This window comes from Heterocephalus glaber, unplaced genomic scaffold (genome assembly GCF_053883595.1).
Source record: "Heterocephalus glaber isolate CG9 unplaced genomic scaffold, H.glaber_assembly_v1.0 deba00000676, whole genome shotgun sequence".
NCBI classification, from domain to species: Eukaryota; Metazoa; Chordata; class Mammalia; order Rodentia; family Bathyergidae; genus Heterocephalus; species Heterocephalus glaber.
The window spans coordinates 24,808,296-24,824,461 of record NW_028258156.1 but is presented as its reverse complement, the minus strand read 5'-3'; the positions used below and the strand labels follow the sequence as shown (position 1 = coordinate 24,824,461).

The window sequence follows — 16,166 nt, the reverse complement described above, 5'->3', positions numbered from 1 at the left end:
TATTAATCTATCACCTTTAGCTGTGTGACTTAAATCAAGATTGAGGTCCAACCCAACATATAGTGAATAAACTCTTTAATGTAACAACTTTACTCTTTGGGATGGGGAGTTAGAAGGGGTTGGGGAGGGAGGGATAGATGGGAAGAAGGATAGGGGAAGGTTAGCAGTGTGGTCAGAGGACACAGGTGAGAAGGAAAAAAAGAGAATAATAGGAAAATAAAGAAGAACTCTGAATGAGGACCCAAACAGGGACAAAAAGGGAAGATGAACAATGTGGGAGAGCAAGAGAGTGAGTGTAAGTGAGAGAGAAAGGAAAGAGAAAAGAAAGAAAAAAATAAAAGAAAAAAAGGAGAGAAAAACAAATATTTGCAAAGAGTAGGGAAAAAATTAAAGATAAGAGGAGCAAAAGAAAAGAAAAGAGAAAAAAACAAAATAATAAAACTAATTTTGGGAATAAAAAATAACCATTAAGATGAAGGGCCTCTTTCAGGGTATGCCTCTGCTGTCACAATAGACAATGTGGGTTGCAGTGTGCAGATATAAGTCAATGAGTCTCAGCAAGCTAGTCACAGACCCATGAGATTAAGGCAGATTTCTGGCTGCATGTCCCAAGGTGAGCTCCCTGTCCTCCCATAGGGTTGAACTCTACAGAGTTGTATTGCAGGTTCCAGCTGCCCTTCCCCTAAAGATAGTCCCGGTCCTGATGGGAGGTGAAGATGACTCCAACTTACCCAGTACTGTGGTCTGGTGGTCCGGTGTCCTCTGCATCTTTGTAGTGTGGAACCAGGTGTCTGTACAGAGGAGCGGGGGGTGGGGGAGCCTCCAGTGGATTGCTGCCGGGGCACGGGCTGATTCGGTGCTTTCCGCGCGTCTCGTGACATTGCTACGGCGTCGGCAGACCTGCCTGTCTGCAGTGGGGTTGTGTCTAATTTTTAATTGGGTTGTCTATTAATGAGCTGTAAGTGTTCTTTATATAGTCTGGACATAGGTTATACATATTATAAATATGGTCTGTTTAAGGACTAATTTTCCTTTTCTTAACGATGTCATTTAAAGTTCTAAATTTCAATGGAATCTCATTTATCAATTTTTTTCTTTTATACATCATCTTTTTTGTACCCTAGGACTTTCTTGCCTATCCTAAATTCATGAACATTTTCCCTTATAATTTCTTCTTAAAGTTTTATACTTTTAGTCTTTCATATTTAGGTTCATAGATCCTTTCAAGTTATTTTTATGTATGGAAATAAAGGGTTGAGGTTAATTTTTACATATGGATACCAGGTGTTCTGGTACCATTTACTGAAAACACTATCTTTTCCTCTGCTTTTGAGTTGAGTTTATGTTCTATAAAATGTTAATGTTAAATAATCTTTCAAAACTCAGTGTGTAGTTCTAATTTTATATTTTCTGTTTTATTCCAATGATGTATATGTCTTTCCTTATGCCAACACTGCCTTGATTACTGTAGCTTTAAAGGAAGTCTTAAAATTAGGCAATAAATGTCTTCCAACACTGTTTTTTTTTCTTTTTACTTTTCTGGGTCCTTTGTACTCCTACATAACTTTCAAATTTCAATATCCAATTCCTCATTTATAGCAAGTATACATAGAACTGAATTTTTATATATACTTTGTGTTTTCTAATCCTGCTAAATTCAGATACAAGTTCTAGGGACTCCTAGAGATTTCTTAGTATTTTCTCTGTAGATGATCATTTCATCTACATATTAAGATTTTACTTCTACCTTGCCAATCTGATGCTAATTGTTTCCTTTCATTGCCAAACTATTTTGATTTGGGCCTATGTTTCAAAGTTTAATGGACAGATGAAGAGTAGGCATATCTGCCCTTGTTCCCCACCTTAGGGAGAAAGCATTGTATCTTCTCCATTCATATAAGGCGTTCTCGCTGGAAGTATGGAGTACATGTCTTTAATCTGTTGAAAAGGTTCTGTTCTACTTCTAGTCTCCTGATAGCTTTTACCATGAGCAGCTGTAGAATTTAGTCCAGGATCATATGTGACAGGATCATATGGCTTTTTCCTTTCCTCTGTTAAAATGATGACTCTTGGGGGTGGATCTTCCAATGCTGAACCAACACTGCCATCCCTATTAACAAAAACACTTTCTACATACTTCCAGATCTGACTTCTAATAGTTTGTTTTGTTAAACAAATTTTTATCTATGTTCATACTTTTTTTTCTATTATCTTTATCCAGTTTTAGTATTAGCACAATGTTGATTTCCTAAAATGAGGGAAGAAGTGTTCCTTCTTTTTTCTCCTTTAAATGTTTGATATAATTCATTAGTTAAAATGTATATGAGCCTGTTGTTGTCATATAGGTAGGTTTTCAAGCTAGGAATCAAGTTTCATATTTCCTCCAGAGTCAGTTTCATTAATTTGTCTTCCAAGATACTTCTTAGAAGTTGTCAAATTTATTTCAAAAAAGATTTTTGTAATATGCTTTCTATATCCTTTTAATTTCTGTAAAATCTGTGGTAATGTCTTCTAAATTTTGATATTGTAATTAAAACAATGTAGAGTTGATATTGTGTAATAGGAAGAAAAGGTCTTAAGGAGTAGGGGAAGTGGGAGAAGTAGGGGAAAGGAAAGAAAGGAAAAGAAAAAATATGAGAAACGGAAAAAAAATGGAAACAAAGTCTTTGCAAATAGGGAAGGGTGGAGAGTGAGACGGGGAAAAATAAGAACCAAGATACATCATGTAAAGGTACAAGATCCTGGTGATGAAGTAACTGTATTTTATACCTAAAATGTACCAATAAACTTAATGGAAAAATAAATAAATAAATAAAATTAATATCCACTCTCTAAGCTATTAAATCTAACATCTTTAGGGGCAAATTCCTGTTTCTACAACTGTTTATAATAAAAAATTAAAATTAAAAAAATTTCTTTTGGGTTTTTAAAAATTGCTTCTACTGTATCTCTTTGTTAAGTTTCTGTTAGAATATTGCAGCATTTCTCTGTGTTTTCTTTAAGTTAAGTTTCTTTTTTTTTTTTTTTTTTTGGTATTGGGGATCAAACTCAGGTCCTTGCGGTTGTGCGACAGGGGACGAAACCACTGAGCTAAATTCCCAGCCTAAGCTAAGTTTCTTTAAACTAGCTGTTTTAAATTCTCTATCTGGGATTTTCTCCACTGATTACTACCTGGCCAGTTTCTAGCACCTTATTTTGATTGCTAAGTGAGACCATGGTTTCCTCAAAATTTTTGATCCTCGCAGGTGTGCAGCATCATCTGTGCATTAAAAGATCAGCTGTTTATTTCAGTCTTCCTAATCTGGCTTTGTTCATCCCTGTCTTTCCAGAAGTTCTTAGGAGTCTGTTTATTTTCTCTGATCCTGTGGTCAGTCTCACTGTTTCAACATTGACTGGAGCCCAGGTTCAGATTTAGTGGGAGCCCATTATTGGTATGTTTCAACTGTTTCAGTGCATAAGGACAACCCAAATTTGTCCCCCAAATACTGTTGATGTGTTGTTCAAAAAGAACCAGGAGAAAGGGCCTGGAGATTTAGCTCAATGGTTCCCGTGCCTGCCTTGCAAGCGCAAGTTCCCGAGTTCGATCCCCGGTCCATACTGCTAAGGGCTGCCTATTGCTGAGGCAGATTTATGGCAAGAACACTGTAGTCAGCCACAGGTGATGCTAGTAGATGCTGATAGACTGGGAATGCATGTCTTCTTCTGACACTGGAGCTGTTCCAGAGGCTTTGTCCACAGGCAGACCTAAGGATGAAGGCTCTTAGGATCTGTCCTATGTTAGTTTTACCAGCCCAGCACTCAGTTTCACTACAAAACCTTGTGCTTTTTAACCTGCCCTACCCCTAGTGAATGGAGACTATGCCGCCTGAAGTTTGGGTAGTGTTGGTGAAGGCAGTCTTTTGAAGGCTAATGCTAAGCTGGGTCCAGCTCAGTCACAGCTGCAAGGACCTGTACAGTCTTAAGGATACAACAGGACCCACATCAGAGCCTCGTTCCTACCCCAGTGCTATGTTGACCTTGGTAGGTTATGGGCTCAGGATGTGACACAGCTTGACAGTATATATGGTGACAGATTTGACATATAAGCCTAGAGCCAGACCATCCACAGTGACTCTGCCTGTGCAGAATCCTACAGATCATTGAGACACAAGTCCACGCCATTGTGTCTGGTACAAGGACAGTTCTAGAGCCCCATCTGTGAGTACTGGCCTGACAGTGGCTGTGTTGCCCAAGGTTGGTGGAGCTAATCCATTGGCCATCAAAGCTGATGCTAAGCTGGGTTGCACTTGAGTTTCATAGCTACAGGGGCCTTCATAGTCTCAAGAGGAGAGCTCGTATTATTCAAGTTTGTCACACTGGCATGCAGTTCTCCACCTTAGGCTGGGGTGGTCTAGAGGTTCCATTTGTCAGTTCTGGCCTGAGTACAGAGCCTTCAGTTTTGTATTCATCAGTTTTCCATTGCTGAGATGCAATAAGTGACACTCACAAATTAAAGAAGGAAAAATTTAATTTTGCTCACAGTTTCAGTACATGATCAGCTGGCTCCAAGGCAGAAACATCATGGTAGAAGTGCATGGTAGAACAAAGCTCCTAGTTTATGGCAGCTGGAAGCAGAGCAGAGAAACACAGGGGCGAGGGACTAGTCAGACCCCAATGACTGTGATCTGCTCAGACTTACCTAGAAATGTGTTCCACTGATCCATGGGGCAGATCCCAAAGCTACTCAAGTAGAAACTCCACCCTAACCACCTTAGATTTCTCCTGGGTGCTGAGTCTCACTGTGGGGGCTGTGGTACTGGGCTCTGAGACAAAGCCATGGGCCATGTTTGGTGCCCTGTCCCCTGCTCCTCAGCAGGTGGGATCTGCTTCTTGTCCTGGGGCTGCAGGTTGCAGGGGGTGGGAGGTAGGGGGATGGGGAGGGGAGCTGTCAGCTCCCTTCCTAACACATTGTCAGTAGCTCAGTCCGCAAGTATTGGCCTGCCAGTAGGAGTCATGGGCCTTTCTAGTGTAAGGTCTGGACTTCATCCTCTCCTCCTCCCTCAAGTTGGAGGTGTCTCTCTCCATGTTGCTTGGAGTTCAGAGGGCAACTTCAAGGCCTATTTTCACTTTGTTATGCTAAAAGCAGGCACATGGTCTCTCACTTGATTTCCTTAGCTCCTGCGGTACTTGTCCAATTGCCCAACTGGGTGTGTCTCTGAAAGACAATCACAGAAGATCTTAGCCACTATCTTGCTGTTTCTTTTCCTGTTTTTAATAAATGAAGCTCTCACTACCAAGGTTTTCTGTCTCCTTGTATATTTGCTCTGTTATCCAAAACTTCTATTACTTTATCAAGGATTCTTTAATTTCTCATATTTCTTTGTTCAATTGTACCTTTTACATAACAACATGTTCTTAATCTTTGAATATATTAATTTATTAACTTAATCTTAAATTATAATGCATTCATCTGGAATAAAAACTCAGATAAACAGATGTATAGTGACAAATAAACTCTCTCGCTCACTTGGCTTCCGGCCCTAGAAATAAGAGCTATTAGTTTCTCAGGTATTGTCCTTGAGACATTTCATGCATTTTAAAAACATACACCCCTAAAGTCTCAGCACTCTTGGAGGCTGAGGAAGAAGGCTCACAAATCTGAGCCCAACCTGAGCAATTAAGTAACTTAGCAAGACCCTGTCTCCAACAAGGGGGCAATGGGGGCTGGGCATGTAGCTCAGGGCAAAGGCCTTAGGTTCATTCAGCCTCCAGTATGGCAAAATAAACAACCGCACAAATCACCATGCATACACTTAAAAATACCTTCTTGAATCTCTTTGAGAATATAATTTCCATTTTGCTTACCTTTTTCTAATTCTCTTGTCTTTCCTAAATTATCTCATATTTACTAGGGATGAGATAGTCTGTTTATTTTGGACTTTGTATTCATGTTTCTAGTATTAGTCATATGATTTGCTGTCCTTTCCCATGTTAAAATGCCCTACGTGGCTTTTCTAAGAATCTGATATGGATTTCCTTCTATATTTTCTTGCCTAGTCCTATCCTTAAAAAGCTGCCTGGAAGCTGTTTATTTGTGGTAATAGTGGTAGAGAGAGAGGGAAGGAAGTCAACACACAGTATTTATTTCAGGTCTAAATGTGGGCAGATGAGTGAGTAGAGAGGCTGGAACCCATTCAGCAGCTCCAGTCCTCTTCAGGCAGTTGGTTCTGTCTTCCAGTTCTAATTGGTGCCATGTTTTCCATCTCTCTTCTCACTCCCACCTTCCACCCTGCCAGCTCCAAGTCCAGAGGCCTCTGGGTTTTGCCTGGCAGCTTGGCTGTCCCCACACTGTAGTCCTTTGCAATTACACAAGAACAGCCAGGAGCAGAGCTCCCGTGACCTTAGAGCAGTCATCTGTTATCTGCTGTTGATTCTCTCTAGTACTGTGCCTGGGCATCAGCAGTTCTAGGCACCATAAAATCCTAATGCAAATGCTCCAAACTGTCTGCTTATGACATCTGTTTAGTAATTAATGTAAAAGGATTTTCATGGTGGGGTGAATACTCCTCTACAGAAAGATTTAATTTTTTTAATGAAAGAGGATTGTCAATCTGTCCTTACAGGTTTGAAGATGTGTTTTGGGGGAAGCCCTAGAACAGGGGAGAGAGGAGAAATTCTATTTTCACTAATGTGTTCCTATCCAACTCTCCACTCCCCATCTGGAGGATTGGTGTTTACATGAGAGGCATCTGGCAGCCCTGTCTGTTCTGGGTTTCTCATTAACAGAAATAAGGAAAGTGAGCCATATTTATCATTTCTTCCTTACAAATCTAGCATCTTTCAATGCTTATAGCACTTTTGAACTATTATGGCTTTATCTCCTGGGATAATTTCTTATTTTCTATTTTGAAGTACAGTATCCACTTCTTCTGATAGAGGGCATTTCACTTATCCATTCTAGCAACACTATAAAATTAGAAGGAAAAACTTCAGAAGTTGCAAAACAGATGATTAACAGTAATGCAGTGGCCTTATTAAGTTATGGGATGTCACGCTGTTTACCCATTCACACATGCTTATTGATTTAATGTTTTGTAAATTTAGCTCTCTTCAGTCTCAGCTGATGTGTGGGTGCATATCCAACCAGACTGATATTTATGCCATAAGTGAGAAATAACTTGATAATTTATGAGTGGTGAAACCCAAAGTTGAACAGGTTTTCCCTCAGGAAAGGAAAAACACACACAACACATTTTAGAAAACTCCCTTCTCTGGCTCTTTGATTTTGTAAAAGTAGACACTTTTTATTAGGGTTATCAGAGGGAGAATTATGCAGTTTGGTCAGAGGACACCTAGGAATGTAGTGCCTTCATGTGGGGTGCTGGGGGTGATTAGTAAGTCAGTAGCCCACAGAGATACTATGCTGAAGGCAAGACAAGCAAAATTAGACTCATGCTATGTCTGAGGTGAGCACCTCTCTTTCTTCTATGCTCCTACTTGACAACGGGACTGTTTGTTTTTTCTTCAAAGAAGGGTGGTAGATTTGGTTACAAAGGGGAAGTGGATTTTGTTCTTCTACTGGAAGAAAGGGCATATAAGGTTGGGGAAGAAAAGTTGGGGAAGAGTCACTTGAACGTCTTCTTAGAAAGGCATCCAAAGAAACACATCCAAGCAGCTGTCTACTTAAGTGGCTAGTTGTTATGGCAGCATTTGATCCCATCATAAAACTTAGGGAGAGCAGTTTGTCAGTGGCCTCATTTCAAGTTGGTCAAAATGATGGCTTTACTTGCATGCATACCTGCAGCAACACAAGCCCACATACATGCTCATTCTCACATTCTCATCCTCAAAGACAGGGACAGGAAATACTAAAGCCAAAAACTGAAGCGCCAACAGGTCAGTTTCCTCCCCACCCATTCCCTACTTATCCTCTTCACATTTGAAGAAGCCTACGGAAGTCCTGAAAGCACCTGAACAAGAAAATTCATCTGAAGTACAAAGCCTTGAGACAAAAATGTCTTATCCTTCAGCAGAGTGAGTTCTTCAGAGACCATGGGCTTTCATGCAAAATATAACAGGCTCTGGTTCATTTTTGCTGTTGGTCATCATAGAGGAGAGAGAAGTCAGGAAGTTGACTCACAGGATGAAGTTGGGAAAAGGGAAAAACCCAAAGGATGGCACACAGAATTCACTGGTCCACAGCAATTCTGAAAAACATCCAGGCACGTGTTGTGAAATTTCTTAATGAAAGCTCATTACCACTCCTTGGGACTGATGCTGTATTATTCCTGTTTGTTAATTCAAGCTGATAGTACTTTCATCAGAACAATTCTTTTAGATATTTTGTGGGTTTTCAATAAATCACATTAAAGTTCAGTCCCTTTACAAATGAATTAAGAAAGTCACAACCTCAAATCTTTTAATATAAGTTCTCTTCCACCTTGGAGTGCTTATGAAACTGTTGTGTGACAGACTGGTAAAATTCTAAGAAGCCCATTGCTTAGCAGAGAGTCTGTGAGGCAGATCCTTAAGGTCCTCAGAAGGGCTTCTGTCTATTGAAGAGTGGGTGAAGATCCTCCTTAAATTCTGACGTTCAACTAGAATCCGTATAGGCACATTCTGGATTTAATTTTTGCCTTGGAAGCCCTTCCTTCCTTCCTTCCTTCCTTCTTCTCTCTTTTTTCTTTCATTCTTTTTTTCTTCTCTTTTTCTTTTTTCTTTTTTTTTTTGCACACCAACCAGGTACTTTACCACTGAACTACATACCCAGCCCTGGAAGCCATTTCTTAATTGGAGAATATTTTAAGAATTTTAAGAGATTGAGAAAAGATACACTTTTTTTCTTTTTTTGTGGTACTGGGGATTGAACCCAAGGTACTGCTATTGAGCCACATCCCCAGCCACATTTTTGGTTTTTCATCTTAAGACCCAGTCTTTCTAAATTGCTAGGTTGCCCAGTCTGGGCTCAAACTTGAAATTCTCCTGCCTCAGCCTCCCAGAGTGTACTATCCATCCGGCCAATACTTTCATTTTCAAATGTAAGAAATCTTGACTTATTTATATTTCCTCTAAGTTTTGCTTGAAAATTGAACAGCTGCCATGTTAATGTTCTATTTCTGAGTACAATCATGTAAAGCAAGAGTCCTATTATGTTATATTGACACTGTAACCCATCTTAGTTTGTGCAAGTATACTCTACCATGTTCACACAATGAGAGAATCATCCAACAATCCAGCTCTTAGAAAAATTACCTGTTGTTAAGCAATTCATGGCTATAACAAATCACCACAAATTTAGCAGTTTAAAGCAATGCAAACTGATTTTCTCATAGTTTCTCTGGATTAGGAGTCTAGCACATTTTAGCTCAATCTTCTGTTCAAGGTCTCACAGGCTGAAAGCAATGTGTTAACCAGCTGCAGCCTTATCTGGAGGCTCAACAGGGAAAGCTCTACTTCCAAGTTACCTCAGGTTGATGGTAGCAACTGTTTTCTCACTGTGTAACTGAGGTCCCTCTTTCCTGCTGCTCTTAGCCCTTAGAAGATACCTTTGAGTCTTTGCCTTGTGGCCTTTTATAGTTCTTATGTCTTTCATATCTCCTCATAAAATGGGACTGGTCCTTCTTAAGGGGTCACCTGGCTGGGTCAGACCAACTGAGGATAATTTCCATTTGATTAAATCAAAGTGAGCTGATTGGGAGGTACATGTGTAAAATTTCTTCTCAATATAACACAACCTAATCATGGGTGCAATGCCAGGGAGTTGAGATCCTGGGGCCCATCGTAGGACTCTGCCTCCCACAGTTCCCTTTTGGTTCATTTCTCCTGTCCCATTTCACTACAGGCAACTAAAAGTCCCAGGCAGCACCATCAGTGTTCCACATGAAAACATCCTTCGCCAGATCATTCACTTACTACATTTTCTATTCTGCTCCTGTATGAAAGAGCCCACTTTTCTGTACCTGCCAACAATATCTTCCTTTAGCACCTTCCTGACAGCTTCATTGGGGCCTTTTAGGTTTTTGCTAATGTTATTCTCAAGATGCTTTGGGTTTTTACTACTATTTTCCTCATGCTCTTACTACTTTCACTAACCGTGAGTCCCAAAGCCTGGGATACATTTCACATTTTTCTTGTAGCAGCAGTAGTAACCACAGCATAACCACCCAAATCCACATCAATTATCTACAGCACTGTAGTGAGCCACTCTAAGACTAAAATAGCAATTGTTTTTTAGTTCACAAATATGTCAAAGTTGCAGGCATACATCTGTATTTACTGAACCAATTACTGTAAGAAAAAGATGAAATTATCTTATTAGCTTAAAATTCTCTGGGCTAGAAGTTCTGCTTTTATAATCATGGAAAATTTGTTGTTTGGACTAAACTCCCCAAGGAGAACTAGGAACCTGGAAAATACACACACACACACACGCACGCACACACGCACATGTTCACATACAACAAGGGAGTTATAATGTGTGAGGGAAATAATGTAGGGAGATGAAGAAAGCCTAGAGGTAAGAAGTTGAGTAGAAATTTTAGCAGTCTGGAGAGCAAAAGCTTGGTGAAGAGAAGAATCTAGGGGTATAAGTGAGTCGAGGCTCCAAGGGATATACAGTAGGAGAAAGGGTAAACTGAAAATAGACCACACTGAAATCCAACCTCAAGGCATTTTAATTCCTGATTATAAGGTAATCTGGAGGCCATAGCTCAATGCCAACTTTCTGAAATGTCTCTCTGAAGAAAGAAATGTTTTCTGAGAAGAAAGATGGCATTATTATCCACAGTTTCGATTTCCTCTCCATTTTTCACACACAGCGCCTGGTATCAAACCAAAAACATCTCAGTATTTGAGAAGAAGATAGGACTTAACTAAAAATCAAGACAATAAAACATATGATAGATGTTTATTTTACCTGATGTTTATTATATATGACTTTAATAAATTTAAGAAATTAAAAGAATAACTAGAGAACTTCAGGGAGAAATAAAAATTTAAAAATAAGAAACTGACACTCCAACGTAATAATAGCTGATATTAAGTACTTGATGATGAATACCCTTGACCTAATGGTCATATGTAGAAGAGTGCACCCAACAACTGAACCTCCATTAATCAAAACAGAACATATGCGTGTACATATGCTGCTCTAGCAACTTTCATAAGATCAAACTTAGCATATTCTCTGACAAGAGTGGGTTAAGCCAGACATCAAAGACAATAATTCCTTATGACTAGAAAATTCCCAAATGTTTACACACTTCTACATAATCCACATGACCCAGAAGAAATGACAATAAAAATCAGAATATACTTGAAATGAAAAACAATGAAAACAGTACGTAATAAATTATGTGTGATGAAACTAAAGCAGTGCTTACAGGGAAATACATTGACTTTAACATGTATATATTAGAAAAGTAAAGAGGGTTGAAATTAGTGATCTAAGTATCCATCTCAAAAAGCTGCAAAAATAGAGTTAAATGAAATATAAAGTAAGTAGAAATAGAGAAATAATAACTGTAAAAGCAAAATTCTTTTAAAAGGAAAGAAATACAAAAGAGAAGATAATAAAGGCAAAAGTTGATGCTTTGGAAAAAATACTAAAATTGATAAAAATGGCATGAAGGATGAATGGAAAAAAGAGAGAAAGCACAAATAACCATTAAGAAATGAAAAAGGGATATTATCACAGATCCTAAAAAAGATAAGATGAGGTTCTTAGAATTGTGATAAGAGATTTAAAGCTTTAGGTAAAATGAAAAAATGCCCAGAACATATCTGTTATAATTGAAACAAAAGGTCAAAAATGACCAACAGATTCTAAAATTTATATAAAAATAGAAAGAGCTAGTAAGAGCTGAGATAATCTTGAAGAAAAAGGGTAGAGTTTGAAGAGCCAAACTGCTGAATATTAACACTTGATATGAGGCTGTTACAATCAAAAGAGTGTTCTTGAAACAAAGCTAGACTAATAGGAGAAATGAAAAAGAATAGAACATAGCTACAGATCTGCCTACATACATATGGACATTTGATTCAGGTAAAAGGCAGTGCAGCAGAGAAGGAAGAAGGTACTCTTGCGTCAAATGATTCTGGGTCAATTGGACATCCATATGAGAAGGAGAAATGAAAATCTGGCTGGTATTTAACTATACCTAGGGTCATGGTAGTGTCACCAGCTAAAGTGAGTTCCCTGCATGTATGATGGAAATCAAATGTAGGCTGGTTCTTGAGCCTTCTGATGACCGCCACCATTACCAGCCCTTGTCATCAGGATCCTCTAAAGGGGAGGGACCCTGTACCAGCTTCCAAGATGTTTCCAATCATCTGAGGATTCTTGCTCAATTTGTGTAGAAATCATAAATTGGCAAGATGCACTTCTTTTAGTGTTTCCAAGCCTAGACTTTGAATGACAGTGGTATTAGTGGCCCTCCTTGAACTCTTGGCCACTAGGGACAGCAGGTTCTGGTTCTTCTTTGTTGATCTCCTGCCTCTCTGCTGTTAGCTGCCTTCAATATTACCAGCCCTGGCTGCTGAAGGCTTTCTGTACTAATGGCCTTCGGTGTTTCCAGCTCTGGCTGCCTTGTGCAACAGTAGTCTGGTGTAACCAGCTCAGCATGCTTGAGATAGAAATCCTGAATAGGCAGAAATACACCATCCAGAGCAGCTTTATCAAGACTTAGGCTACCACATAAGGGGAAGTTGTGAATGGGCTGAGCCTGCTGAGGGTATAGAGTTTGCTTATAAAGAAAAAAGGTGGCCTGTGTATTCTCAGGGTCTGACTTTTGGTTTGGTAATGGATGGAGGCAGAGCCCCTTGTGGACCGGAAATAGGAGGGTTGCATAGGGGCAGTGTCACCCAACAAGGCTGCAGAGTGAAATTATCTACAGAGGCTGCAAGGTGAGTCATCTGGGATAGGCCCATGACCTAAGCTTGCTGCCACCAAAACAAATATCTCCCAGTGCAGCTGTGAGGCATCAGGTGCAGCGTGGCTGAGTGCAAGGTGTCCAGGGGCAACTGCAGAATAAAAGCACATTTTGGGGAGCCTCAGGCCACTCTCTCGTCTCACTCAGTAGGAAATAATTTTTAGAAAAAATAGGAGAATATCCTCACAAAGTAAAGTTGACAAAGACTTCTTAAATGGAATGCAAAAAACATTAATCATAAAAGAAAAGATGAAAAAAAACAGAATAAAATTAATTTTAGGAACTACTTTTCCTAAATCAAAAGACACTAGTAAGAGAGGGTAAGGTAAACTGCAGAGTGGAACAAGATACTTGAAGGATTTGTTTCAAGAGTTCATGGAAATGATTTCTTTAAATGTATAAGAAAAAGATAGACAACCCTATGGATAATCATTTGTCTATGGTTTATCAACATATGAAAAGATACTCAATATTATTATTAATAATCAGGGATACATGCGAAGTTAAACTATCAATGCCATCAGACACCTACCAGAATGGCTAAAAATAAAAGACTGATAATGTCTGATAAATGTTGGTAAGAATATGAAACAATGGAACCCGCATGCATGGCTGGTGAGAATGAAATTGGTGCAGTCATTCTACACAGTGTTTGGTAGTATCAATGAATGTCACATACATGTTTCATGTACATATGTTTTGTAACCCAATTTGCTCTTTTCTAAGTTTATACTGAAGAGAAATATGTATATGAACCACAATCCATGTACAAAATACTAATAGCATCATTATTTATAAAAGTAAAAATGATAAAAACCAAAGTTCCGTTAACCACCAAATGACAAATACTGTGTAGTATAATCATACAGTAGAAGAACTTATTAGTAATGACAATGAGATGTGCTATACCACACACAAGGATTAACCTCACAAATACAATGTTGAGCAAAATAAGTCAAATATATATATGTACATATATATAGTATATATACACACATCTGTGTATGTAACTATATCATTTATATAATAATTCTATTTAGATAAATTTCAAAACTAAGTAAAAATCATCCTAGTAGTTATCATTGGGGAAGATGGAGGAAGTAGAAGTTGATGACTGGGTCTTTCCCTAGATTCGTGGAGTTTCAACTTGCACATACATAGATCAGTACAGAGTCAAGGATTCTCTGCTAATCTCTAGAGTTTTCTCTGTGCAATTTCCTTCTCTCTGATATTCTACTCCACAAATTCTAGCCACTTTCACCTCCAAAAGGCCAACACTGAGATTGTTGTGGTCTCCTAGATTCATAAGTTGTCACCTACTTCCAAGGTGAGGGTACTAAGAGGTGGGGCCTTTGGGAGGTGATTAGGTTCACCCCAGATTAAATAATCCCATCATGAGTGGGATTAGTGCCCATATTAAATAGCTTTGTAGGAATTCCTTCACCCCTTCTGGCCCATAACAATACACGAAAAAGTTGTCTATTAACAACAGGCTCTCACCAGATACTAAGTTGGATGAAGCCTTGATCTTTGACTTCCCAGCCTCCATAACTGTGAGAACTAAATTCCTGCAGTTTATAAAGCACCTAAGTCAGCGATGGTGAACCTTTAGAGCTTTCAGTGATAACAGCCTGCTGCGCTGTTCCATAAGTTCACCACCACTGACCTAGGTATTCTGGTGTAGCAACTAGGATGAACTGAGAGAGACCCTCAGGCTCTATTTGGGTTCCCAGTTCCAGAGCTGAGGACTGAAACAGCCCTAGGCAGTGAACTAGAGCAGCTGAGATGCACACTTCATTTGTTTGCCTTTTTCCCCAGATCTCAGCCCTGCACCTGAAAACCATTATTTGATATTGTGTCCCTAGTTTTCTGGTTCCTTCTAGAAGTATGAAAAGTACAAATATTTGGATCCCATTCCTGGAAATTCTGATTCATTAAGTCCAAGGTGAGGTTCAGGCTTCAGCATTTTGAAAACATATAAAGGTGATTCTGTGATGTATTTCTCCAGTTGTTTGGATGGTGGTATACATCACCATCAAGTAAAAAGCAAATATTCCATATTTGCAATATGATGGTCACATTTATTCAGGTACACACACACAACATGCATATATTTAATTAACATATATATTATCAATTTAATTATTATATATTTATATGCATGTCATTTTAACTACACCAGGCATTGTGAACCTGTGGATTTGAATTCTAAAGTGAAAATACATGGACCATTTTAAGCTGACTTGGCATTACAAAAAGTATAATGCTAGAGATCCCTATACAAACAACATTTTTCTTCAAGGACTTTGAAGATTTATTGGTCTTTTAAGAAAATTGTTAAGCTCATTGACATCTGGATGCCGTAATCTGTAGAAGAGTTTTCAGATTATCCAAGCACATAATAATTTGCATATGTGCTTTTAAATGTTATAACAACATCATTAATAATTACTGGGGATTTTTGTACCAGACACAGAACTAAATTCTTTATATTGATTATCTCTTAAAACACGTAAGTACTATAAAATATAGGCCTTGTCATTATCTCATTTTATAAAGGTTGATATTTTGCTCGATATCTGGTTAAAGAAAAGAGCTACCAATCTGGTTGGGATTCTGTGATCCCAAACTTTCTGCTCACAATAAATATACGTACTGTAAAACCCATATGGGATCACAAAATACTTATTTCAAAATAACAAAGTGAAACAGTGAAGAAATTTTGCCTAAACTTCTTTTTCTCAAATTGATAAGATTTTAAAAATAAATTTCTGTTTTGGAAAGAAAGTAAAAAATCTGAAAATGGGATTTTTTCCTCATGATAACCCTTTTCCCTCAGGTAAGCAATGACCTTTCAAGTCAATATTTACTATGATTGATCGAAATCTAAACATACAGTAAGTCCAACTGAGAAGGGAAGTTTTTCTATATTAAAGAACTTTGATGCAGATAAAGAAGAAAATGATTAATCCCTGAGGAACCAGAACTTTGATCCCACATTTACCATCAGGTGAATGGCAGCAGACACACAACCAAGGAAGACCATAAAATGAATCAGCAACTTCAAGAATCTCTTGGATCAATACATAGTTCTCGCATATTTCTCAAAGCTCATTTGTCTCTGTGCAAATTGGATGGATTCTGTTTAGACATCTCACAATACCCCACATTCTCTGCTCATTAAAACCACAAAGGCTGAACCCCAGATATTTTAACCACAAGGTAATGTCTCATCTCCAAACTAAGTGTCTTCTTATT

The 16,166-nt window shown here is 38.6% G+C and overlaps 1 protein-coding gene across 1 annotated transcript in view; it reads right to left on the bottom strand.

Annotated features, from left to right (window-relative positions):
- Positions 1 to 4,489: 4,489 nt before the first annotated feature.
- The window catches only part of Orc5 (origin recognition complex subunit 5), a 134,202-nt gene continuing 122,525 nt past the window's right edge, over positions 4,490 to 16,166 (bottom strand). Inside the window, exon 14 of the mRNA XM_087206527.1 lies at positions 4,490 to 5,194. Within this exon, the coding sequence (XP_087062653.1) occupies positions 5,116 to 5,194 (79 nt within the window). The 3' untranslated portion in view covers positions 4,490 to 5,115. The remainder of the gene's footprint in view (positions 5,195 to 16,166) is intronic.